General features: G+C 45.3%; 1 protein-coding gene across 4 annotated transcripts; it reads right to left on the bottom strand.

Annotated features, from left to right (window-relative positions):
* Positions 1-2,327: 2,327 nt before the first annotated feature.
* Positions 2,328-26,238, bottom strand: Cdc42ep3 (CDC42 effector protein 3). 4 transcript variants are annotated; one of them, XM_047523059.1, is made up of 3 exons: positions 24,957-25,958; positions 15,350-15,410; positions 2,328-4,017 (listed from the first exon to the last, which is right to left on the bottom strand). In XM_047523059.1, the coding sequence occupies exon 3, from the start codon at positions 3,778-3,780 to the stop codon at positions 3,016-3,018; it is 765 nt and encodes a 254-aa protein (XP_047379015.1). In that variant the 5' UTR covers positions 3,781-4,017; positions 15,350-15,410; positions 24,957-25,958; the 3' UTR covers positions 2,328-3,015. The 4 variants fall into 4 exon arrangements, with proteins under 4 accessions (XP_047379015.1, XP_047379016.1, XP_047379017.1 ...); XM_047523060.1 differs by lacking the exons at positions 15,350-15,410; positions 24,957-25,958 and adding an exon at positions 25,988-26,238; XM_047523061.1 differs by lacking the exons at positions 15,350-15,410; positions 24,957-25,958 and adding an exon at positions 25,992-26,238.

Raw genomic sequence — 26,238 nt, 5'->3', positions numbered from 1 at the left:
ACATTAATGCGTGTGAACAGTTCTGTTATTATGGCTTTCCTGAATCTCAAATAGCCAAATAGCCTGAAGGTTACTTATCTAGCCCAATGGTGGCTTATCATCTGACATTTATAAACTTCTCTTATTTTGCTGGCTCTGGCCCAAAAGTGTGGGTGGGAACACAGAGCAACACCCTATTTAAATGGCTTACTCACCTAAGTGGAAAAAAAGTCATCTACTCACAATCTGGGGGAATAATTCTAAAATCTGAGAATTTTATCTGAGACCAAGTTGCTAACTTAATTTCCAAAGGAGAAACTCTTACTGAAGAAAGATCATAAGATAGCCATGTTCTATTGTTTATATATATTTTATGTTTATATATTTCACAGTGAAATGATCCAATCTCGCCCAGCTGTACAGTAGGAGGGTTAGAACCATCACCTAATGTATACTTTAATGTATACTATTCTAAAATATTTACCAACTTAATTCAGGGACTCCTAGAAGGGTCCCTATCTGTGTGAATGGCATGACTTCTTTTCTGGTTGTTGGGTCATAGGAAGATGGTCATTCTCTTTTAGTTTGCAAATAAAGTGCATCTTAGGTTTCCTAAACTTTAAACAAGTGAAGATAAATTAGGTTATAAGTGGGGGAATGTTCAGGGGTTGAGAAGAACATCAATTCAGCTCTCAGCAGGTGTGAGTCTAAAGTGCCTCTTTGTAGAACAGAAAGTCACCACCAGTAATGCACCCGCTCCCTGGAAAAGGGACCAGGGATCAAAGCTGCCTTAGGAGAACTGACTCAATACATGCTGGATGTGGCTTTGTTTCTGCTTCCTAATAGTGGCATGTTTGTTGCTGTCTAAATGACACCTAACAGGAGAGAATGTGTGTGTATGGGCTTGGAGAAAGTAAAATGGTTAAAGACATGCATGATACAGGATCATTTAGAGAGTAGCAAACAAACTTGGTACCCGCAGAGATGTTTCTGCATAGTTGCCAGAGAGGTAGCAGAGAAAATGCAGGAACCTCATTCTCCTCTCACCTAATAGTTGATCTTTTCCTGCAACAGATGAAGAATATAATGAGAATCTGAATATAATCAATAATAATTAAGATAGGGAAGGGATGGAAAGAGCCCTGTTAACACTGGCTACAAATTATGAGCTCATCAGACTTAGCCTCATTGACAAAATTCAGAAGAGGTTGGGAAATCTGTTGGGAACTGGAAACTGGCAGTAGTAAGGTGTGGTCCAATAGAAAAGGAAAACTGGGAAGTTGTGGGGTCAAGACATACAATCAGAAAGCACTTAGTGCTCTGGGGAATGTTTTCTCCTCTCCCCGGTTAGTAGTCCTAAATGCATCTCACCCCAAGTTCAAAAATTGTTTCAGGTGATAAAAGTTCAAGAACTCCAAGCCTGGGGAAAGAATCACTGAGATGTTTGGTAGGGAAAGTCCTTCCAGGGATACAGCTCAAGGAGAAATGAGAAGTTTGCGAGAGACAGCTGGCAATTATTGTGTGCAAGTGTTTTCTTTGGTGGGGAAGTAGTTGACAAAAGACAAGGATCTGTGTTTCCAGTTCTTATTTCCTCAACCAATACTCTCAGGGTATCTCAGAGGCTTGGTTGGGTACAGAGAATTCTCTCTACTTCCCTCCTGGCCACCTCCTTAATCTTGTCTACATGGCACTTGCTGCATGAACAAATCTTTATTCTACGTGACAAAATGGGTTCGTAAAATCTGCTGTGGAGGGTGTTCAAGGGAGGAGACATACAGAAATAAGCACTGAGAAGTTGATAATTTAAAAAAAATTCTGATCTTGCATGTTCCTTTCTCCTAAAATTGAGGGCTTCTAGAATCTCAAGCCAAGGAAGTAATCAAAATTACAGAATGGATGGAGATAATTTCTTACCTTATTTTAAAGGCTCAGGAACCTTTTAGAGAAGCATTTTTCCTAGCTGGACTTAAAGAAAATATTCCCTTATATTCTTGTTTATTATAAGCAAGCAAGTTCATTTTAACATTTACTCTTTATTGTGTTGTATGAAGTACCTAAGTAATGCAAGTATGTACTGTACTAAAATACTCATATTTCCAAATAGCATTACGTGGTGTAGACCACAGTCTCTGCAGAAGCATCATGAGTAACCTGTGCCTTTACACTTTACAATCCGTTGTTGGCTGTTGTTAGAAGTATGATAATAGATGAAGAAAAAAAAAATAAAGCCACGTATGAATATGCTTATCTAAACTCACACATACACAGCTTACAATGGAACCCTAATGGAAACAAGTCAAATGACATTTGATGTATTATCTATAAAATGTAGACTCTGCAATAAAAAGCCAAAGGCACATAAAAATATATTTTAACTTTAAAAATAACTTAGTTACAGTAATACCTTGCTCGTGTCTTACCAACATGTAGCTGACAGTCAAAATTTTGCAATATAGATATAATATATAAGGAATATATATAAGAACTACAAGAAAATCCCCAAAACCCATAAAGTTGCTCAAATGTGAAAACAGAGAAAAGTCTTAACACTGGAGAATTTGCTATCACGAGCCCAAACAATATCATATACAAAAGAGTCTAGAAAAAAAGGCTTAGGTGTTAAATAAATTTTGACTTCCTCTAAACTCATAAAATGTCAGAGTCCTGTGAAGTTTCTTAGTGTGACTTGCTCAGCTCTCCGTAGCTAGTGCCAATCCTGCAAGCCAGATTTCTTACACGTCTGCAAACCAAAAAATGTCAGCTGAACATCAGCAGTGCCCGCCAGAAATGGGTTCTGACTCACTTCCTCTTTTTGCCAGGACAGGTTTTTTGTTGTTGCTTTTTCTAAACTGTTTTTGCAAACAGGGCATAACAGGTAAAAAAATATTTTGTAGGAACAATTAGTTTAGAAAACACATCACATAACTGCAAAAAAACAGCCAGGGAAGCTCTTCTCTTCAACTGTCGTTAGCTGAGTTTCTGTTTTTTTGTTTATTTTGGTACCTTTTACCCCAAAGGAAAAGAGCTAGCATCCTGTTACTTATTTTTATCCATGACATTCAGCACCTCATCCAAAAGCGAGGGCCCAAGATCCAGCTGCAGGGAGAGAAGGGAACCTGTGAGGTCAGAGAGGGACTCCTGGGATTTGGTCTTTCCCTTCATGTGCTCGCACGGGCCAGGATGGTCAAACATGTCCTCGGCCGGCCAGTCGCTGTACTGTTCGGACAGGCTGGAGGAGTGGCTGTCCCTGCCCTGGCTGGACTGCGATGCTGAACCACTGGAGCCCCAGGATGCGTCTCCCTGGTGGATGGTCCCATTCTCCAGCACACGGCTTTTCTCCTGAGCTTTTTCCTCCATGACGGGCTCACAGCTGAGCCTGGGCAGCTTTGGTGGCCCAAAGGACTCCTGTTTGGAATTAAATGTCACTGGTGACAGGAGGGGCAACATGAGCGCCTGGGACCCTCCGATGGTGGGGAGGGAGATGGCGTTTTTGAGCACCGGGGAGGGCGTTTCTGTGAACACGGAGTCTGAGGTGCTGTTGGCCCTGAAGAACTCGTAGTGCGCGGGGAGCTGGCCGGAGCGTGCCTTCTCCTGGTTCCCAGGCAGAAGCTCGTAGTTCCCCTGGAGGAAGGAAATGTCCCCGAAGACGTCGTGCTGGCCCTCTTTGCCAATGTGAATGGTGTGGCGAAAGTCTCCGAGGGGGGGACTGATCATATCAGGAGACAAGATGTCCCTCAGCTTGAATTTCTTCCCTTTCTTGTTGTTGGCAGCTTTCAGGTAAATCGGGGTCTTGGCTGGCATTTTGGAATTTGAGAGTGTCTATTTCACAAAAGAGGAAAGGGGCCACTTTCTGCACCGATGTTATATGTTCCCCCAAGGTTCTTCTTGTTAGGAACTGTCACATCATTTTCCTCCCAGTGGCTCAGAGGTGGCTCTGAAGTGAGATGGGGTCTGAGAGACCTGGTTGCACTCAAGGCCACGTGGGGCTTCCTGGATAGTGGGTTACATCATCCGATCCCTTCCAGAGTGAGGAGAGACCTGGAGAAGAAACCAAAGTGGTTTTAATCTTCTGCTCTTCAGGGTTCACTGGCCTGCCTTTTCACCAAAGCCTGTGCACCATGGTAGGGCCACTTTCCACCCAAGCCCAGCTTCGTCTGGTTTCCTTCCACGATGCAGGGTAACGACTTTTAATCTTAATAAGGGTCTACTAGTCTCAGTGTTAGTTCAGGGAAAGACAGGAAAAAGAGAGGGGCAGAAAGAGGGACTTAAAAACTGTAAAACTATGACAGTAGTACCTTTGTAAATTAGTTTTTTACTTATACATAAAATTAGGGTTCATTCTGACACAATTATAAAAGCAAGAACTATAATTTGGTCCAATTCAGTCCCCAGTGCTTCCCCTTTCCCTCTCTTCCTCTTCCCCCTGTTCCCTTCCCTTTACCCTACTGATCTTTCTATTTACTTATAGTTTGTTTATTAGTGTCTGACAGATATACATAAAGGTGAGATGCACTGTGGTATATTCACACATGCGCATAGGAAAGTTCGGTCAGATTCATTCCACTGTTCTTCCCTTTTCCCATCCCGCCTCCCTCCCCCTCAATCCCCTTCCCCTATTCCACTGATCTCTTTTCTATTTTGGACATATTTAAACATGGTTATGGACACAATTTTCTGAACATGTCTAAGATTTTATTCCTCTCCTTCTAGTCTAAGAAGAAAGTATATGACCAAGTGGACTTGATTTTAAGTTTATTTATTTTTTGCTTTGATATGCACACTAGCAAGCCTGACCATACTCCGTGTTGAGTTCTGTATATAAATAAAATTACTGTAATCAAATGAATAGTCTAAAAGGAAAGAGGCCGTATTATGGTTCAGATATAAGGTATTCCCCTCGCCACAACCACCAATAAAGCTCCTGTTAGGTAATAGAGCAATGTTCAGAGACGAAATGATCAGATAATAAGAGCTGGAACCTAATCGGTAGAGTAATTTACTTGCTGGATTAATAATCTGAAACATTTACTGCGTGGCAAGTGGGGCCTGGCTGGAGTAAGAAGGTTACCAGGGGCATGACTTTGGGGTTTATATTTTGTCCCTGGCACCTCTATTTCTCTTTGTTTCCCAGCTGCCATGAGCTGGGTAATGTTCCTCGGCCATGCCCTTCTGCTATAGTGTTCTGCCGCACCTCAGGCCCAGAGCAATACGGCCAACCAACCATGGACTGAACCTTTGAAACTGCAAGCCCAAATAAACTTTTCCTCCTCTACGCTATTCCTGTCAGGTATTTTGGTCACATTGACAAAAAGCTGACTAACACAGGTTGAAAAATCATTTACTGAGTGACAGTGACTATGATATGTGTCCAACAAATTCTTTATAGGATGCATTCCTACAGATGAGAAAACTGAAATTAGGAGAAGAAAAATAAGAAGAAAAATAACCCCTTTTCAATAATAACCAGAAGACGAAAGAGCTAGAGAGTTGGAATTAAGTTGTGGCAGAGTCCTGGGCTGACAAGGATTTGAGGATCTGAAGGTATTCTGAGATGAAAGAACAAAGGTACTTCATTTCAAAGAAAAAAGAAAACCATTATGATCATATGTAACAGCCTGGGCCTTCACTTGGGAATATTCTGAAACTTTACTGGCAAGGCTTGGCCCTCTTTCTGAGGAAGGAAGGATTCTAAGCAAATCCTGTGATCTGCTTAATGCCTCTGTGGGTAAAACCTGTGACTTCTTTCTGTACAAAATAGTGTGGTAAAGGTGACATGCCACTCCCCAGTTAGGTTACACTATAGAGGAACTCATCTGAGCTGACGGGAGAAAGACCTCCATTGCTGATTTTGGAGAAGTAAACTGTCATGTTGAATTCTGACAATGGTATTAGGGAGCATGTCATTCCCAAGTTGAGCCTAGGATGGGACAAAGCCCTGGCCCACAGAAACTGTGAGATACCATGAGCTAGCAAATGGGGGCTGTTGTAAGCCACTAAGTCCCCAGTAATTTGTCACCAGCCTAGAAAACACACTCTCCCTGGACGTACAACATGATAAGATTGGAAAAGCAACAAGAAGGCTTCAGGGATGTCAGGCCTTCCTTTACTGATGAGAAATTCTTATCTCTTGAAAATAATCTTCTGACTCTTCAGCTGCACCAGTTGACGTGGAGAGGCTAAACTCTTCCCCATCTTTGTTGCAACTTCTCCCATGTGGCTCTCCGGGCCTGGCGGCAGAGCCTGCCAATAAATACTGCAAATGTTGGTTAGATGGTGGCTTGAAGAGAGCCACATTTGTTTTGTAGCAGCTGGAGGCTGTCTGCATCTGCTCCATATTTCTTCCCTTTCAGCAAGGGTTTTAAATTGACTTGCCAGTGGCAGGTGACAAGAACAGCACTCTACCACCCACCAGCAAAGGTAACAACTAGCTCTGCTGGGAACCTGGTTTGCCCAGCGTGCGACAGGCTGTCCCACAATGAGGTCTGAGGAGGCCAAGAGTGATGAGCTAGACACCCAGTCCCAGTCTGGCTCTGGGTGTGAGAGGCCCGGCAGCGGCAGGAGGGAGGTATGCTCCCACTCAGAATGGGCCGACCTCAGAGCTGCCAAACAGGACGGGATCATGGTGCTGGTGCTAGTTTTAGCTCTGATTTGGGTCTTGTCCCAGTAACAAAAGTTGAGACCTTGGGTCTTCCTGCTAAAACATCAGAACTAACTTCCTGCTTAAATGATCAACACAGGGTCCCAGCCTAGGGCTCCTGGTGCCACTGTCCTGCTCTCTAGGCACAGGAAGGATGACTGCCTACAGGAGCTGAGACCGCAGGAGGTGGTGGGCAGCCCTGAGGACAAGCTGTGCACTGGAGCAGGGTCCTCAGCACATAAGGAAGGCCTGCAGCTGCCATGGAGACACTTAACTCAGGGCCATGTAAAGGCTGCCTGTGGCCAGCTGGTAAAGCCAGGTGACTCAAGGTTGGGGCCTGGGGGAGGGGCTTCCAAATAAGTTTTTTTTTTTTTTTTTTTAAATCCCACGAATATGTAGCCAGAGAGCCGTTCTTTGCCTCTCTGCCTGGGTCGCTCACACCAGCCCTTTACTTAAGCAAGGAGCTGGATGGTGAGGAGGAGGAAGAACGGGTGCTGCTCTCTGAGGCACAGGGGATGAGCTCTGCAGCCCTCCAGCCAGAGGACTGGGGGCTTACGGGGCGTTGCTTTTTATGTTAGTGGCAGAAACACAAAGGTTGGAGGGAAGTGGCTGAAAGCAAAAAACAAAGTAAGAAGGCTGACTAGGAGTTTAGATATGCTGTAAACAGTGATTCTGCAGAGTTTTTTTCCCTTCCTTTGACTAGTTTCCATAGTATTTACTGCCTAACTGGGATATGGGTTTCTAGGACTTTAAAAATAATAACGTGTATTTAATTTCTATTCTGTGCCAGTCCTAAGAGCTCCCAAATACATCTGAAGTTAAAAAAAAAAAAAAAAAAGGAATTTTGGGCAAATATGTCAGACTTGCAACTTTAGATGAGTCGATGTCTGAGATGCTGTGGGAGCATCGGGGCACTCTGACCCAGTCCCTCTATCTTATCTGCTATCTGTCCTCCTCTCAGCTGGAGGCACCCAGGCTTCACCTCAGGAGAGGCAATCCAGTGCTGATGTTTTTCACTGACCACTTCCTCCTTTCCTTCCTGAATACTCTGGGCTCCTAGCTCACCAGCCAGTAGACATCTACAAAGCTTGATCAGTTCTCCTTTCCAAGATGACTGCTCTTTTAACACCATCTCTGCCGTGGCTTATGTGGAAACCTCATGAGGTGGTTGGTCCACTAGTACAAGTGACTGATCCTGGAGAGGGCATGTCGGTCTCGTGTGAGCCAGCAGCACCTTCATATGACAGAGCAGCCTGAGCAGACTGGAAGGCAGGCACTGTTCCAGCCTTTGATGTGGAACCCATGAGGATGCTGTTGCTAGGATATTAACATCCTGATTTTACAAAGGAGACACTACTGAGGCACAGAAGTTGAGTCATCTTCTCAAAGTCACATGCTATCAAGCACTAAGCCAGGAGGCTGGGCTCTGGAGTCTAAGGTCTTGGCCTGTCATTGAATGAGCACACTCCCTGGGAATTCAATCAGCTCCCAAATCATGAAGGAGTCACATTTCAAAGCCTGTTTAAGACACAACTGTGTAGCAATCCCCTGGGCTGATGAGGACGGGCAACTGGCCCTGTGTACATGAACAGAAGAGGCATAAACAGGTCCAACCTCAATGGAAGGCAGTTTGGCAATAGCTATTGAAACTGCAAATCATGTGCTCTTTGACCCCAGATTCCACTAATAGGGCCTTATTCCACTTACATGTATGGGAAATAATGCACAGCAGGTTGAAACTAGCACAGTTTATAACAGCCAAGAGTTGGAAACAACCTAACTGTCCACCTTCAGAGGACTGGTTAAATAAATTAAGGTATATCTATGCAAATGAATAATAATCACATCTCAAAAAAGGATGAAGTTTTTAACATGAACCAATGAAAAGAACCCAAAGATGCACACCTTCAAAGGAAAAAACGGTGCAAAACCATGTAAATATATTTGCTCATAACTGGTATGTTTATACAATATTTCTGGACGCATACACAAGAAGTTAATAATGGTGACTGTTCTCAGGGGAAGTGGATAGAAAGGAACAAGGGTGAAAAAGAAATTTTTCAGGATATATCTTTTTATGATTTTTGGATTTTCGAATCATTTGAATGAATTGGCTACTTAAAAAATAAGGATAAAAAGTGCATGCGCCTCAGATTATACTGTTTTGGAAAGCCTGTTTTACACGAGGTACTGAGGTCCTGCAGAGGCTGTGGAAACTTGGTTTATGGATCAGAATACCAACATTTCTACCAGAAAATGTGTTCAAAGGCAAAGTAGGCATGGCAAAGAGTCAGGCCATCAGGCCACCTCTTCCCACTGTGATCAGGTATTTGCTGAAGAGTGGCATTGAATTACACGGTGTGGAGTGGAAAAGATGGCAGAAGTGTTTTCAGCCAGAAGGAAAATGAGAAAAGCCACGAGGCAGGAGAGCACAGGATGCGGGAGGAATGGCAGGCGTCCTCACTGAGGGAGGACGGGCGGGTGGAGCTGCTCAGGCCTGGGGCACTGGTCTCAGCTTGGGAGGTGGCCGGTGACACAGATGGCCGCTCACACTCGGGCCTTCCCCTTCCCAACTCCGTGCTTTCCTGCTGTGGGGGCGCCCTTTCTTGCTCTGCATTTCACTCTGTGCGTCTCCAGCTTTTTCAGTCATTATTCTTCCACTCCGGTTATCTTCCCTGAGTCTTAAAAGTCGGACAGGCAGAAAGAAAGATTCCTATGCACAGCCCTTTCTCAAAAGCCCTGCCCTTGTCCCTGAAATCTGAACTCTCCATGATTGCTAATCCCTTTCTCCTAGTTCTGAGATCATGGTTTGCTTCTCCTTCCCCACTTAGATGGACACTTGAGATAATACTCTTTGGAAAGTCAGATTCCTTTGAAAACAAACACTCCAGTTTCTGGGCACTGGAGAGGAAAGCCTGGCCAGGAAGAAGGCCCAGCTCCCCAGCAATCTCTTGGCATCCTCTCTCAAGGTGAGAATGCCCAGCAGATAAATGAGGGATGCAGAATCCAGGTGGGAATGGACATGCTCCCGCTTACAGGTATCTGTGAGAAATCCAAGGTGTCAAGACACAAAGAACCTCAGGAAGATAGAGCAAATCTCTCTCTCTTTTTTCTTTCTGGTGCCAGGGATCAAACCCAGGGCCTCATGCCTGCTCAGCAAGTGCTTTTCCATTAAACTACACTGCCAGCCTACAGTCACAATTTTGATAAAGAAGGCAGAGAGCTGAGTTGTCACTACCATCAGGCTAGACAATTTTAGTTACTTGTGATTGCCTTTAGCATAAATGGCAACAATAGTAGAAATAATCACAGCAAGGAAAAAAAAAAAAAAACCCAAAGCAGTCCTTTACTTCATTTCTATCATCCTTTTGGCAAACAAAATATGCTGAAGATACCAAAACACAGCAAGAGCTAAGAAGGGGAGAGCAAGGGAAGAGTTATGAAAAAAAAAAAATACAGACTGAAAAATCAGTTCCTGAATTACTCAGAGTTGACTGTATTGGCAACTCATAGAGCTCTGAAAAGAACAAAGAGGCTGGGATAAAAAAAATCCCATTTATTTTAAGAAAAGAATGTTTGATTTTTATACTAATTGTTTTAAGATTAATTCTTAGTGGAGAGAAAGGGTACCAAAAATTTCATGCATCCTGCAAAACAGGTTGCACTGTTAATTTAAAACACATGTGCGTGAAAACAGGGGCAGGTGGGGTGAGCAGGGTGCCACTGCCCCAAGGGACCCGAGGCCCTTTTCCTTTCTGCTTCTTACAGGAAGTGAGACGCATTCCACACCCCTGCCGCTTGGCTGTCACATCCTTCAAGGTCACCCCAACTTCTGATCATGTTTCCCTTTGCCTCAGCACTGGGTCTGTGTACTTCTCCTTCCCAGCACCTGGCCGCCGTCACCAGCATTCCAAGCAAAAATGTGAAAGTTATTCCTCTTTCCTGTCTGAACCAAGGGTCTCAGGGAGGGACTATGACTCAGGTGAGCACCCTCCATCGCCTCCCCATCCCCATCTTTGGGGTATTTCTCTGCTGCCAACCAGGAAAAAAGATAATTATCCCACTGCACTCAGCCACCAGACAACTGAACTGGGCCCTGAGCTTCACACTTTAGAAGGGACAAAGGCCACCTGGAACATGTTCCTACATGTTCTGAGGAGGGCAGCTGGGAACACATGAGAAGAAGTGGAAAGAATACTATAACAGCTTAATGAAAACTAATAGAGAGGGAAAATTAATCCTTAGGGATCTGAAGGATTCATTTAATCGTAATGGAAAAGGGATTAACTTGTTCTGGGAGGCCCTAGGGTTACTAAGCAGAAACTGCAAGAAAACCAACTGTTTCTTGAAAGATGGAGTGGGCTGCTGGGACATGGGCTGAGGATCTGCAGGGGAGCAGCAGTGCCCTGGGACCCCCCAATGCCGCAGGAAGGATGGTATTCACCCTCTCCACAGAGGCACGATCACAGCTAATCTCCATATGGTCCCGTGTCACATTCCCATATGAACACTCACAGGCTCCCTGGAAGAGGCTTTGTGTTTGAACACGGCTACTTTTACTAGTTCGGAGATGACTGGCCAGCTTTTGGTATCAGAAACACGAAAGTATTGCCACAATGTGGGCGCTCATGCCAAGCCTTCTGCAAACCTCTGTACGAGGGCTCCTCTAAATCAAAGAATTCCAAAACTCCAGGGGGAAAAAAATCAGTGTCAGAAATTCGACATTGAACTGAACTGAAAATCCAAGACAGAAATCAATGTAACCAGAGAACACCCAGTCGACAGCATCACGCACGACATGCTTTTCATACTTCTGGTCTGTTCCGCTCTGCCCATTTGAAAAGATAAGATGGCTTCTCTATTTTTAGATTCTTATCCTCTCCCCCAAAGCATCTAAACTGGGGATAGACCTATGTGTTCAAGACCGGGAAGCTCCATTAACTGACTTCCCAGCTGCTGAGCTCCGCCATGCAAACCTCAGAGTGAGCAGGATGTATTTTACAGACACACTCAGAAAGTCTGATACATCTCACCTTCCACTATTTATAAATGGACATCGTGTTGATGATTCAGCTATCGCTAGTATTTACTTTCCTTTTACAACCTTGATTGTATAGAGACCCACAAATACCATATGGGAGACTCACTGCTAATGAGTATACTCCTCACATTTATAGGATCTACTTGTCCTATTTGAAAGATCATGTCGAAGCAAAACTGGATGACAGAATGTCCACCTCCCAAAGTATCAACACTTCTGAAGAGGAGCCATTAGAGCCCTTTTCCCTATAAAAAATGAGTTACTGGTGAGGACTCAATATGGACATTGATCCCTGACAGTTATAATGAGGCAGGCGGAGGACAGGTTCTTTCATGCCTGGTTCATTGAGCATGACTGGTTTTACATAGGACTCAGCCTCAGGGTTGATCAGGAGGGCCCAGCCGGGCACTCTAGTTTGGTGGGTTAGGAATCTAGAAGTGCTACTGTACTTCCCCAGCTGATGAATCCTACTTGGTCCTGCAACACTACAAAGACAATATCAATATAGGAACAACCTTATTCATTCTAAACTGCTCAAAAGCAAGAAACTTTTGAAGTTGCTTAGTTGCTCATATAAAAACTGACATTTACGCCAGCAGTCATTCCATGCAAAACTCCACTTCTAATAATAATACCATCAAATAACCCCAAATGACAAGTTGATAGAAATTGAGTATGGTCTCTTGGCCCATGCCACCTTAAGAGAGCCAAGTTCCTGGCCTTTCGCCTTTCTGACATGTTCTTAGATTTTGGCCCTCTGAACAGGCTTATTTCCCTGCTGGGATAAGGGGCAGATATGGGATTTCCATGTTCTTCCCCCATCCTGCTAGGGCCCTCTATGATCATCTCTTATTCTTGGATGGGCTGAAACATGGCTTCTCTGCATTACACCAACACCAGGTGTCTTTGTTACCTGGTGGTGGTCACTGTATTCTAAACCACTTCCATGGCAGACTCCCCTGCGTTAGTCATATACATGTCCATACACATATATTTCCAGCTAGGCTGAAAGCTCTTCTGTAAGCAAGGACTGAATCTTACTCCTCCTTTTGCCTCCGACAACACGTGGCATGCAGTGAAGTTCAAATTTGGAACTGTTAAACCCTCAACCCCCGTTAGCTCTTCTATCACAAAAGGCAGGTTGATTTGCTCCCAGTTCAGATCTACAGAGGCTCCCTAGAAAGCAGCAAATTTGAAATGAATTTCTTTAATGAATTTACTCATGTGAAGAATAACGGCTAAAGCTTGAGTGCTTGCTCAAGGTCAGGCAGGTCTTATCTCTTATTATACGCAAAACAAACCTCTTAGGAAATAGTTTCAGATTAAGCCCACATCTCAGGTTCATCAGACAAAATGCGGGGGAGCTAGAATTTCAGCCACAGCTGCACTCTTAACCACTGCGGATTTGATAACCTGAAAACTGCCAATGAAGAAAACCTGTCCTGAAATCTGGCGGTATAGAGAGGAACCATGGAGTCCTATCTCAACATCAAGGAGAGACAGAGATGCTAACCTGACCTTCTAAAGAAGCCAAAAGCAAGTATAAAAAGGTCCCAGACACTCGTCCCTCCAGCCCCAGCTCACTAGGACTTCTCAGTATTTTTGCTGTTGTCAAAAACAATCTCAGAAGGAATTTGACTTTGTGGTAAAGGTCAAAAGATTAAAATTTTAAACCAATAAAAAGTGCTCTGAGCCTCAAGGAAAAAAACAAACATCCTGTTCTTAGAAAATATTGTGAAGTGCTATTAATTTTTTTCCCCCAGAGGAAGCACATGCATGTGACAGAGTGCAATCACATGGCTTGACCAGGGACAATAACTCCCTTCCCTCACTTTTGACACTTCCCTCCTAACTTTCTGAAACTGAGAACCCTGCGTTCCTTGCATGGAATGTCCTCCTGCCTTCTTACCACCAGCTACCACGCAGGACATCCTCTAGGACCTGCTTCGCTCACTTCCTTCCTGGAGGAAGTCGCTAATGCCCCTAGGGACACCGGGCCTTGCTGCTGCCTTGCTGGGAGGTTTTCTTAGGCTGTGTAACACTTACGTGATTTGTTATTTTCCTGTTTTGTGATTTTATGTCTAGTATGTCTAGGTAGGTGGGAAGGTCCAAAGGTCTGAAAGAATAAGGTAAGCCACGGTGCTACATATCAGAGCTTCTGTGGATACCAGTTTTCCCTAGTCTCCTCTTGGGCTAGGAACACAGAAGACCCTCAAATTTAACTGAATTAATCCTTTTAGGTTTCCTTCTGCCCCCTCTTAAGTCAAGGGTCCATAAGCAACAGCGGGTAAGTCAAATCTGGCGCCTTGCCTGCTTTTGTAAGTCGCTTCATTGGAACACATTCATGGTCATTCATTTATGTATTGTCTATTGCCTGGTGGTTCTCAACTGAGTGTGATTCCCACGCTCCTTCCCCTGTGACACTGGCAATGGCTGGGGACATTTTTGATTCCATGATTTGAGGTGCTTTTGGCATCTTGTGGGTAAAGGCCAAGAATGCTGCTAAACATCCTACAGCACACAGAACAGTCCCCAGAACAGTTATCTGGGGTCAAATCTCAGTGGTGCCGAGGTTGAGAAGTCCCAGCAGACTTTTGCCCTTCAAGGTCAGATTTGAGTAGCTGGGATAGGGACTGCATGTGGCCCTCCAAACCTAAAATATTAACTGATTCCTTACCATAAACAAGAAGTTTGAGCCCTGCTTTAGATGTTGGCATTTTTATGGGTTGGAGGGCTGGCTGTCTAATCCCCTCCAATCATAGCCTGGCATGTGAATTCAACTACCACTTCTAATAGTGACTTCCAAATTAGAACTTTAGCCCACACATACTCTGCTAGACCAGTGCTACTCAAAGTGGGTCCATGGACTAGGGTCATCCCATGACAACAGAAGTAAAAATAGCTATATAAACTTTTGACATTGCCTAACAATCAGACGTGATCAGTGGAACTCCCCCTCTACCTGGCAAATCTGGGAGCTAGGTGTTGGGAGCTAAGGTGTGCGAGGAACATGTGGCCCACGCTATATACTCTCTGTGCACAGTATCATCACATGGTGGGTTGGAAATGGAAGCAAATAACAAAACAAAAACTAGTGGCCTTTCCTGGATAGTTTGAGAAGCACTGGACTCTTCTCCGTCGGTATTTTAGACTTCTCTACTTTGCTTCTCTTGGACACTGTCTTTATTCCTCCCACCTGCCTCCTGTACTTTATGTCTCCTGCACTTTCTTCTCTTGACCAATGGCAGAAATCATCCAGCTGCAAAACCCCAACTCCTTCCCTGCCTCTTTCTCAAGTCCTGTCATCTGTCACCTCAGTTTGGCTGGACTCTCGTCTCCCCTTGTCCAGTCTCCCTGCTTCCACCTTCCTTCTGGTCCTCAACATGTGCTGCACAAGGACATTTACCTCCCCACCTGCCTCCCTGTACCCAGCCCCACACTTTATCTTCCAAACCACACAAGAGTAGGCTATGTAGAATTCTCAGCTAAACTTGTCACTGTCTACTTACAGCCCTTCAGGGACAGGCCTGCTCTTAAAGCCTGGAGATAAGACCATGTGTGACCACATGGACAACCTGGGCCACTGTCCACCCTGCAGCTATACCTCCTGCCAGCTGCCAAGGCCTCCTGAGCACCCAGCACCATGTGCACACTTCACACCTACCAATTTCCACACCATTCTGACTGCTTACCTGACCATCTCCCCCACTCGGCCGTCATCTGGGAGAGAGAACTAGATCTTCATAGTAGGTGCTAAAGAAACGTTCGTGGAACAAATGAGCAAATAAGAAGTCATGAAATAGATGCTGTGATTTTATTCCTTATCAACCCTTCCTGACCTGCTGAAAACACAAGTTGGAGTTCTTCTATAACTCCTACAGGGGGGAAAAATAGGTCATTTAACAAGGCACTCTCACCTCTTTTGTTAAGGCAAAAGCTCTTGTTCATTTTTTCTATCTATAAGACATTTTGAGACTTCCCTTGTCATACAGGGTAATAATTTAACAGTGTATCAATATGAGCCAGATTCTACATGATGGTACAGATCTTTGGGATTAGGGCAAATATTTGTAGACATTATGTGTAAATCGGAAATGACTTCAACCCATGACTGCAATGTGCAAACAGTGTCTTAATCAAGACTCAAGGAAAATCTGACAACACAGTCCCCTGCATGATTCCGATCCCCTGGTGATATTCAAATCAATAAAGAATGAGGCCCCGAAGAACAATGAGCCTGCTCTCCTGACATTTCCTTTCAAAAGGAAATGGATTGGGGGGGACTTGGCTCATGTTACCTAAAATGTATTAGGAAATCTCAAGAAACTACAATGGACATTCTATAGAAAAGGGAAGCCCAAGGCAGAGCAATAATCACAGGAAAGGACTTCACACTGTGGGAGTCTAGATTTCCAGGGCCTGAGGAGTAACATCCTAAAGTGCTACAAATACTCACCTCCTGATAATAGAAACATATTCTTGAACCTTTGGGAAGCTATACTCATTTAAACAACACACACAGGCAAATGATTTGATCTCTAAAGAGACAATTACTAGGGATCACATCCATCTTCAGTGAACTTGTATGGTTCAAGCAGAGGAAATAAATGTTGAGTAGGCACTGATAAGAAGTTCACTCAGCACTGCAGAGAACTGCTAGAGGAGTAGATTACATATCAAATGCTGAGTTTAGCAAAGCATGAGAAGAATCTTATTGATAGGTCAACTGACTTGAAAGACACAGCAGATGCTCTTATCTGAGGATAAATGGGACCCCCAGGGAGCCTCCATGTGCTAGTGACAAAATGGGATCCAAAATTACCCTGATGGACTTGAGCAGGGGCAGAATGAAGTCCGCAGGAATAAACTGAACTAACAAGTCAGATATCCTACATTTGGGTTAAAGTTAATTATATAATCACCTAAGTGCAGAACGTGGCAGGATGTGGCTGGTAGTTCTCCTAAAAACCAACCTGGGCATTCAGTTCACCACAAGCTGTGAGCCCACAGTGTGAGGCAATGGCTGGAAGCTGCAGTCCTCTGAGCTTCCTGCACAGACCCCACAGCACGGGTCCTGTCCACACCCAGCTTGTCTGGAACTCATCTGGAATTCCCACCTTACGAGGAGCTCTGGAAGTCTGGAGGGCAGCTAGGTGGCAAAAGCAGAGTGACAGCAGATAGAACTGGTGATGGTGAGAGAAGAAAGAAAACCTGGTAATACCTGATAAGCTGTTAGGTGACAGTTGCATATAGAGTCCCAAGGAAGAAACTAGTCACACGATTATGATCGGGAAGCCAGGTAGGGCTTGGCAAGGAAGCAATCTAAAGTAGCATGAGTTAGCAGCTCAAAGAGAGCATACGGGGCCATGTCAGGAAGTCTGTGGCTGAGTCTGAGGTGGCAGTTGGGACCCCAAAGGTGAGGGGTGGAGGGAAGGAAGTGGGAGCTTGAGAGACCACTCCTGCACTGGGAGGGGAGCTGGTGGAGACATTCTGTGCCCCCAGGTCTTCATATAAAGGGGCAGCCCCTGGTCTGCACGTGCATATAGAGGATGATAATAACTGTATTCATTTGTGCTCAAGATTTATTTATATTCAATATCAGAGACAAAGTATTTTAGGATAGAGGTTATTCACACTGTATTCAGTGTCCCTGGGAGCCCTCAGGGCTCAAGGAAAGCACTTCTGGAATAGTGGTGAAGGGATGGAAGGCTGAGGAGAGTGGGGCTGACCTGTTGCCTTTAACCAAAGAAATGTCACTATCTGTGGGTACAGTAGACTGAAGATTTTCTTTTTCTTTTCCTTGCCTAAAAAGTATTGGAAAGAGAACCAGGTTAAGAAAAGAGTCATGCTTCATGTCACTGGAACTCTTAGGGCCTCAGCTTTTTCATGTCAAAATGTAAAAGTGGGGCTGAGATGAAGTCCCTTCCAGCTGTGAAATGTTAGGATTCTGTTATTCTAAATGTGCAGAAACATCTGGCTTCTAGAAAATTGAGAAAAAAATACTATTTAATGAAAGTAAGACTATCCTAGGTATCAAAATATTTTTTATCAGCTATAATTTTCATCATCCCTTCTCATGCTTCCTCTGGCAACCTCAGTCTCCTCATCTGTAAAGCAGAATGATTAATGGCAGACATCTTCTTAGGAACAAAAAATTAAGTACTTGGCAAAGGCCTGGTTGGCAAGGAACCCAAATCAATGGGGGTGGGGGGTAGTTATTATTAGTAATGACTACAAAAACAAAAAACAAAAAAACTAGAGCTGATGAAGGAATAAGAGGGGCTGGAAACTCACTGTAGAAGTTTCTTCCAACCTTCTTTCTTTTGGACCTTGGGTTCAGCTTGCCTACTGGACTATTTAAATATAATGTGAATAACTCCCAAATGTTCTGGTTCTAATTCTACATCTCAGGAAAAAAAAAAAAAAAAAAATGGATCTTGAAGTCCTTGCTTTATTCTACTCGCCGTGGCCCTGAGATCTGCCTGCAGTGCGCTCCACCTGGCTGGCAAGAGAAGCAGCACCTTCCCCCAGGTGAGCCCCTGGCTGAACCCTCTTTCACCAGGAATACAGAACAGAACCCACTGTCATGGATGCAAGCTAAACTTACAAGGAGGCCACATTCAGAGGTCATCTGAGAGCAAGAAAACCATTTCCAGGTGCTATGACATGTACACAGGGAGTCACGTGGTTCTAGCCGGTTCACCCAGTGAGATGTGGCTTCCATGTGTCTCCCCGTCCTCCCCCCCCGCAGGCTGGTCCCTCATGCATTCATCTGACAACAAACCCACTGAGGGCCTATGAAGTACCAGGTACTATTCTAGGATTGAGGCCACAGCAATGAGGCATTCAGTGTGGAGAGGTAAGATGATAAGCAAGCACACCCATATGTAAATCACAGTCATGGCTGGTGAGAGGTCTAGGCCAGCACTAGGAAATACAACCACATCACCCATGGGACACAGGAAGTCCTGACAGAGGTGGCAACTGCTCAGTTATAAAGATGAGAAGGAAACAATGTCCACAGTACCCTTGGATGTTACCAGAAGAACCAAATGAAGGGGGCTCCTGTTCCTGAATCTGAATGTTCTGTAGCCAAGGAAGAAATAATTTCACTATAGCAGGAGTTAAATAAGCCAGGTAAATCATAACAATTTCTGACTTAACTAAGAGAAGATGATGCCATAGGAAGGATCAGATAAATGGGTAGGACTAGACTGTCCACTTTTTCATTGGGTCCTTCTGTAAAACAGAAGAATACTAAGATAAAGTGGGTTCAGTCCCTGTTGCCCAGTTACTCCGATTCGGCAGCCACTTGAGTCAGCAAGGGACCACTGTAAACAAAATTAAGTGTCACAATAGAAGGCATAAGATTCTATAGCAATGCCACAGATAAAGAGAAAGAGAATTAGAAATACAGAAATTGAGAGCCCAGGGCAGAGAGAATCCTGAAACACTCCCATCTCCTCTCACCCATTTCACAGATGAGAAGATAGGGCTGACTCAGACAAGGAGAGGGATTTGCCTATGTCCAGCTGGTCACGCAAAAGCATGGAGCCTCATCTCCTGCTGGGGTAAAATCATTGTTTTAAATCTGAACTGACCCTAGGCAAAGAGAAATTAAAAAAAAATAAATAAATAAAAAGGGTAAGAAATCAAACACATTCCAAAATGGCAAAACCACGTTTTACGAAATGTGCCTTTGCTTATTTTAAAAATGTGTATGGCCTAAATGATGATGATGTATTTGAACAGGTCTTTTTCAACTAAATGCATGACAGTGATCTATCATTGGCATGATGTGTCTACAAGTCTGATCTTCAAGTTGTCACAAGAACATGACTGATTCCCAAAAGTATAAGCTGTCTAAATAGAGGTCTGCCTTTGAAGTTCCCTGCCTTCCAGTCTGCTCAGGCTGCTCTGCAGAGACCTATACTGGTCTGTTTTCCAAGCTGGGGTTTCACATTATTAGTAGTATGATAATGCTGGTAAGAGGTGCTACACACAGATCCTGGCTGATTGGATTGTAGAGCACCAAATGCCTCATGTTAGAGGTGAAGAAACGACACCATTTGGGTCAAACTAAGACTTCTATCAGAATACTATGTTTTCTGATCTCCAGTCCTTCCTGTCTTTTGATTGTCCTCAATTAATTCTAGTTAGTTTTACCAAATAGCAAAACAAAGGTGTATTTTCTGGCATCTTTGAGTGCATTCTTCCACTCTATTTCTAAACAGCCTATGGTTCTCTAAGACGTCCTTGGGTTCCTGCAGCAATGCAGGACACATGGTAGCAACTATGTGGCTTCTGTCCATGGCTCAGCATTTCTCAGAGTGTGTTTTCTGCCAGACCAGCCTTACAGCTGCACTGGGGGCAAAACAACCTGAGAAACTCCATGTTGAGATTCACAGTGCACACTGGCATAATAAATGCTTTGAACACTCCTGCAGAAAGGGGACTTCGTCAAACTGGTTTCCTACAGAACCTATTTGTGATGTCATTTGAGTCTCAGTGGACTCTAGCAGTGGTGTCCCATTTTCTAAGTGCCCACTGCAACACTTTAACAAAGAGCAAAAGGCTAGAAGGCAAATTCTATCTTTCTCAAAAAAGCAAATCATTTCCAAATCACTGAAAATGCTTTATTTTTAAAATTTTAAATTTGGGATTCTAGAGTTCTACTATTAATTCATGACTTAGGCAAGCAGTTAGAACCAAGAAAACACTAGTCTGGAACTCACTGACTTGACTACTTAGTAATTTTTAAAATGTGTCATGCTTCATAGTATAAAACTGTACAGTCAAATTTTTTAAACTGCCTCTCCACCAGAAGTACTGTCAGACTCAGGTCATTTTCATGCAACTCTGGTGAAACTTGGCACTGAAGTGTATCAAGGCCGAAGGAGGTATTTTCTTAAGGAAAGACATCTACCTGATTATTGCTATACAATATACATTTGGTTACTTATTCATTAGAGTTTTGGGGGTGTTATTTTGTTTTGTAGGCTCTAAAGGAAGGGGGAAGGAAAAGAGAAGGTTCTAAAAGGAGGTGGACAGCTCCAGGCCTATTGCTTTTGGTTTGGAGGCAACCTGAGTTATTTTGAGCCGTCCCTTCTGGAACTCTACAGCAGTCTCCACAGCTCTGAGGGCAGGTTTGCAGTTCATTGCACACCCAGAGCATCAAGGTGGTGGAAGCCAGGAGCTCTCCTCCTAAGGCCTCCTTGCCCTATCTTCCACACCAGAAGCTTATCGAGCAGCACGCAGGGCGTGTGCACTGCCACCAGTGCCCCTTCCTGCCCAGCCTACTTGTGGTTCCTGCCTTTCCCTCAGCTCCCAGGGCAATATCACCAAACATGGGCTCAGCATCCCCTGAGTGCTGGGGACTGCAGGGTCAGGCCTTGTGGCTATGGTGGCTGACCAGACACGGCCACTGGACCCTACGACCCTCAACTCGAAACCAAAGACAGAGTCCACACAGGAGGCCCACTTCTTTCCTGGCTGCTGGAATTCCCTGTCCCCGGCTGTGGCGTGGCTTGCTTTCTCAAGCCACATTTTCACCTAGTAAATCTCTTGTTCGTGGTATAATTTAAACTGCTTATGTCGACTTTAGCAGTTCTGTGCTGGATCTCGTAGCCCACTGTGGCCTTATACACGGGACTGAACCATCTCTGATAAAATAATTCACACTGTATTCCCTAAGGCTGGCAATTACTGTCATCTTTCTTTGGGTGGTGACACTGTGAGATGCAGAGTAATGCAAAATGAGTTCCTTGCTGGAGGCCAAAAACCACAGCCATAATCAGATTTAGTAGCTTCCCTGTTCCTCCTCCTCCCTGGTGCTAAGGATGTGGTATTCAGTACAAGGTCAAACCCACATGAGTTCAAACTTGACTTTGCTACTTACTTAGCTGGGTGACCTTGGCTAAGTTACTAAACTGTCCTGAGCCTGTAGTCTCATCTGGAAAAGAAGCACAATACCATCTATTTTGAAAAATGTTAAATGAGAGAAACAGTGTTAAGGATTTAGTAAAACAATAGAAACAACAATGAAACATCATCATGGTGCCTTATTCTAGGTCCTGCACTGTTCTGAGTATATTACATTGTTCAACTCCTTTAATCCTCGGGGTGATATTATCATAATTTTTTTTAAAGGTTCTACAATATTTTATTGAAGCAAACTAGACTTTTGACATCAAACATAGCATGAGATCCATTTAACAGCTCTTAAAGATATCTTAAGAAGTCAGTGTTACCATTGATAAACTGAGATTCACACGTTAAGTAACTTGCCCAAAGACATGTTAAGTATTAAGTATCAGAACTAGGCCCTGTACCTAGGTGGTCTGACCCACAGGCTTAATAACCTCAGGGTTCTTTCCCAACCCTTCAACTCAAAGAGTTGCTGACTTTCATGCAGAGTTACCCACTCATGCAAGCATATAAAATGTTGTTAAATTGCATATACATGTGTAGGTATGTTCCTCACTGTATAACTTTGGGCAAGTTACATACCCAATCTGCCCCCAGTCTCTACAACTGTAAAATGGGGCTATTAACGGTTCCTCTTTCACAGAATGATTGTTGGCAATAAATGAGTTAGTCAAGATAAAGGGCTGAGAAGACCTCTTGGCACTTAGGACAGGCCTCAAGGAGAGAGTACTTTTACCATTCAAACAATGAACAGAGTGGTGTATTAGGAGAATTCTCTGGTTTCCAAGCTGCGTAGAGATTTTGTGGCTGGCTGAATCTACTAGTTTCAGATGGCTATACTTGTTCTCTGATAAACATACTGCACTTAAAGTAGATTTTAAGTTCTTATTCAATCAATGAAAAGAAAAACAGATTCATAGGATTCTGGTCAAAAAAAAAATTAGACTGGGCCTATATGAAATCAACTGAAAGAACAAACCTGTATAACTTAAAAAAAAAAAAAAAAATCAGAGCAGTCTTCCCAGAGGCTTTTTAGGTTGTGAACTGGGTTCCACCCACAGGATAAATGCAATGGCTAATGGGCAAAGAGCTTGTGAAAATTTTATGGCTTGCTAAAAATCTTTGGGTGATATAGGTTCAAGTGTCTTTATCCCCAACACTGTTGAATACCAGGAATTTTATAAGTGAAAAAGGGCAGCTTTTGTGAACATGTTGGACATAAAACAAAACACCACATTAAAGGAAAAGCTGGAGAGCAGACAGGGCAAGCTAGCTCAGGGGAGCCTTCTGCATTTGTTGTATGGCTTTGTATTTATGCATCTTGCACCACATTTAAATTTGCAATAAAAAGCAAAAAAGAAAAACAGTGCAACACTTATTACACTAGCGGCCTTTACATGTCCTATTGAGATAGAAAACAGAATTTCAGTGCTCAGAATGAGCCAGGGGGGAGTTCATCTTATTTCATGTCTGTAGAGGCTGCCACAGCCTCCGCACCATGTTTCAATCATGGAACTCATAATGTAAATCTCTAGCAGATGACACCACTGGAGAACAGAAACTGCCATGGACCCAGAAATGCATCCAAATTTTTCCTCTAAAGTTCTTACCTGTGAGTCAGGGGACAGGGGGCAGTGGTGGTCCTGTTTTATGTGATGGAGAGATAAAGCCTACCTTGGAAGATTTGATGAAGGACTTTTAACTATTCTTTAAATACAGAAAATGATCTTTATGAGGCCAGGGTGTAGATAAGTGGGGGAGTGTTTGCCTGGCATGTGCCAGGCCCTGGGTTCCACCCCTCACGCTACAAAAAGAAATGATCTTTATCATTTATTTCACATGTGACAGCACTAAACATTTCACAGCTGCCCCACCTTATTTCTGAGTGCTTTATTTGGGAAGGGGTTTGGGTCACATGCATACCTACATAACTTAGCTGCCAGTAAGAACCCATACAAATTGCAGGTGGTCTCAAAGGGATTTCTGGAACTGTCCAGAAAAGAAGTTGCATTTCCTGGTTGTTGGGGTCAAAGATCTTTTATAAGTTAGTATATTTCGTGGTTCTTTTAAATCAATTTAGGAATACCTCTGATGCATCCTGGAGGCTTTCTGGTGAGGCTTTTCTTCCTTATGATGTTTACGTGGAGTCTCAAAGGCTGTCTTTGCTATTAAAGCAGGGACATCTGCTGGACTCCCCACTTCCCCCCTCCCCAAAGGCAGCACCTCCAAGAAACTCTGGGATATTGTGAGAGTTAAGAGATGGGGGTGGGGAAGGAATCTGTCTCCCTAACACATTCATTAGTTCCCTCCCCAGAGCCCCCTACACACTCAGCACACAGCAGCCCACTCCCCCAAATACATAGGGCTGGAAAGATTCATGTTGCAATACCCTCCTGACATTCCTCTTCCCGCCTTCATTTTAATTCACTCGCTTAAAAAAAAAAAAAAAAAGGAAAATGTAATTACTTGACTGTCAGCCTGGGCTGCACTCTGGGGCTTTTACTCCTTTCAACACAGCTGTGCTCCCGGCTTTGATGCTGCTGTCCACGAGCTTGTCCCAGCCACAGCCCAGCTCTCGGTAACGTAACATTCAAGTGCATATTTATTTTTAAACTGACCTCTCCTAGACTGTACAGTATAAAGGAGGTCCTGCCAAAAAAATATGCTACTTTCTATTTATAAGATGAAACACATGCCTCCCAAAGGCGAGAGGGGGATGGAGTATAATAATTCATAACGAAAAACTGACTGGCCAGATCCATTCGTCCTCACATGTCTGATACTTGTCTGTGTCAAGACAGTTTCAAGGAGAAAGAAAAAAAAAATCTTGTAAATGCTTCAGCTGTTCAGAAACCACAGTCAGGAGGGTAAAAAAAAATCAACTGCCAGATCGGCAGGTTGGGGCCCCAGCAACAATGCCCTCTGTAAAGAGTGGGGAAGGCAACCGGGAGGCGGTTGTCACTGCCACAGAAGATCCGCACAGTGCACCCATGTGGGGCCCTGATGCAAATCCACCACGCGAGGGGCGCGGTAGCCAAGTGTGGTTTATTCTCAGATGGAAAAATGCAATGCACGCCCAGAATGGTTCTGTCAATAGCTCAGAGGGTGCAGTAAAGCCGCACAGCCCCACCCTGAAAAGTGATAGGCATAAATGGTGAAGCTGTACGTCCTGATCGCTCTGCCCGACCCCCTCCCGGTTTGCCTTCTGTCCCCTTTGATCCTTCGGACACCAGGTTAGGAGGCGAAGCCCTTGATATTCCCGCTCCCTGCAGGTTTCCAAGTCCAACACCAGCGCGTGCCGGAAGCGACCACAGTCACGTCTCGGAAAGACTCAGGTAGAGAAGAGGGAGCCCTGGGCTGGCACCGACTCACCAGCAGCCGCCAAGGATCCAGCCGCTGCCACCGGGTCGGACGCCGGGCACCGAAGCTCGCTGCGGCACACGCAGTGCCTGCCGGTGCGCGCAGATCCAGTGGGTCGGCCGGCGCGGCGCCGGCTCACAGCATTATCCGCTCGGGGACGGTGTGAACACTTCCAGGTTGGCGTCCGGGCTGCCCCTTCCCGGCCCCGCCGCTCGTCTGCGTTGCGCTTCGCTGCCGGGCCGCGGTCGAAGAAGGTGCGAACGAGACTGAGCACTGGGCGGCCAGCCGCGAGCCCCGAACCTGCAGAGGGCGGGGCGGCGCGGGGCGGGGCCGGAGGCGGGGGCGGGCCGGCCGGGGCGGGGCGGAGGGCGCGGGGCCCGCTGGCCCTCCCGCCGCGGTACCTGTGCCCTGGCCCGCGAGGCCTGGCGCACGCGCGGGGGTCAGTGGCGGCGGCGGGGCCGGCGGGCCCTCGGAGGACAATGGAAGCCCATTGTTCCCTTCCCTGCGCCACCCCCCGGGATGTGGCTTTCTTGGAGGAGAAGTCTTTTTCTGCTCCCCGGGCACAAAGAAAGATCGCGGGACGCTCTGTTCAAAGAGGGTCCCGAGGTGATGCGGTTCGTATTGTGCCCGAGGACAAAAGAACTCCGCCCGCCTGCGGGACACTCGCGCTAACCCTGGTGTTCCCACCTCTCCCGGTTCCACCAAGCCAACCTAGCCGTGCCAGGCTCGGGCGCGCCGGGCGGGCTGCCGAGGTTGGGGGAAGGGGAGCGGTGCCACCTGACTGCGCCGCTCCAGCTCGGCCACAGTTCCCCGGGCCATTCGCAGCCCGGCCTCGTGGGAGAAGGGGAGGGTCGCGTTCTGTCAATTTCCACCTCGCTCCCCTCGCAGCTGCCGCTAAAACCCGGAGAGCGGATCTGGCTCCCTAGAGACGCGGAGACTCGGGGCTGAATAGTGGGCACGCGAAGAAACGCAGACGTTGCAGGTTTTTCCTGCCCAGAAGGAGGCGTTTCCTCTTTCCCTGGGGGTCTTTCAAAGAGATTTACCTACAGCTGGGGAGGCGGGTGGCGGCGGCCCCAGACGCATCGTGGGGCGCAAGTGGCGCAGCTGCCGGGCCGGGAGCGAAAATTCCGCCTGTAGAGACACCTGCTCCCGTCGGTCATTCAGGCCGCCGGCTCTGCACGTCCCGCCCCTTCGCCCTGGGGCGGGAGGGTGAACCCGGTGAATTAATGTTAATTTTCTTAATCGGTCTCGGTCTTTTCCTCTTCGTTTCGTCCGCCCAGGGAAGGACTCGGAG

The sequence above is a fragment of the Sciurus carolinensis genome, chromosome 13 (genome assembly GCF_902686445.1).
Source record: "Sciurus carolinensis chromosome 13, mSciCar1.2, whole genome shotgun sequence".
NCBI lineage: Eukaryota > Metazoa > Chordata > Mammalia > Rodentia > Sciuridae > Sciurus > Sciurus carolinensis.
This window is presented reverse-complemented; position numbering and strand designations above follow the sequence as displayed.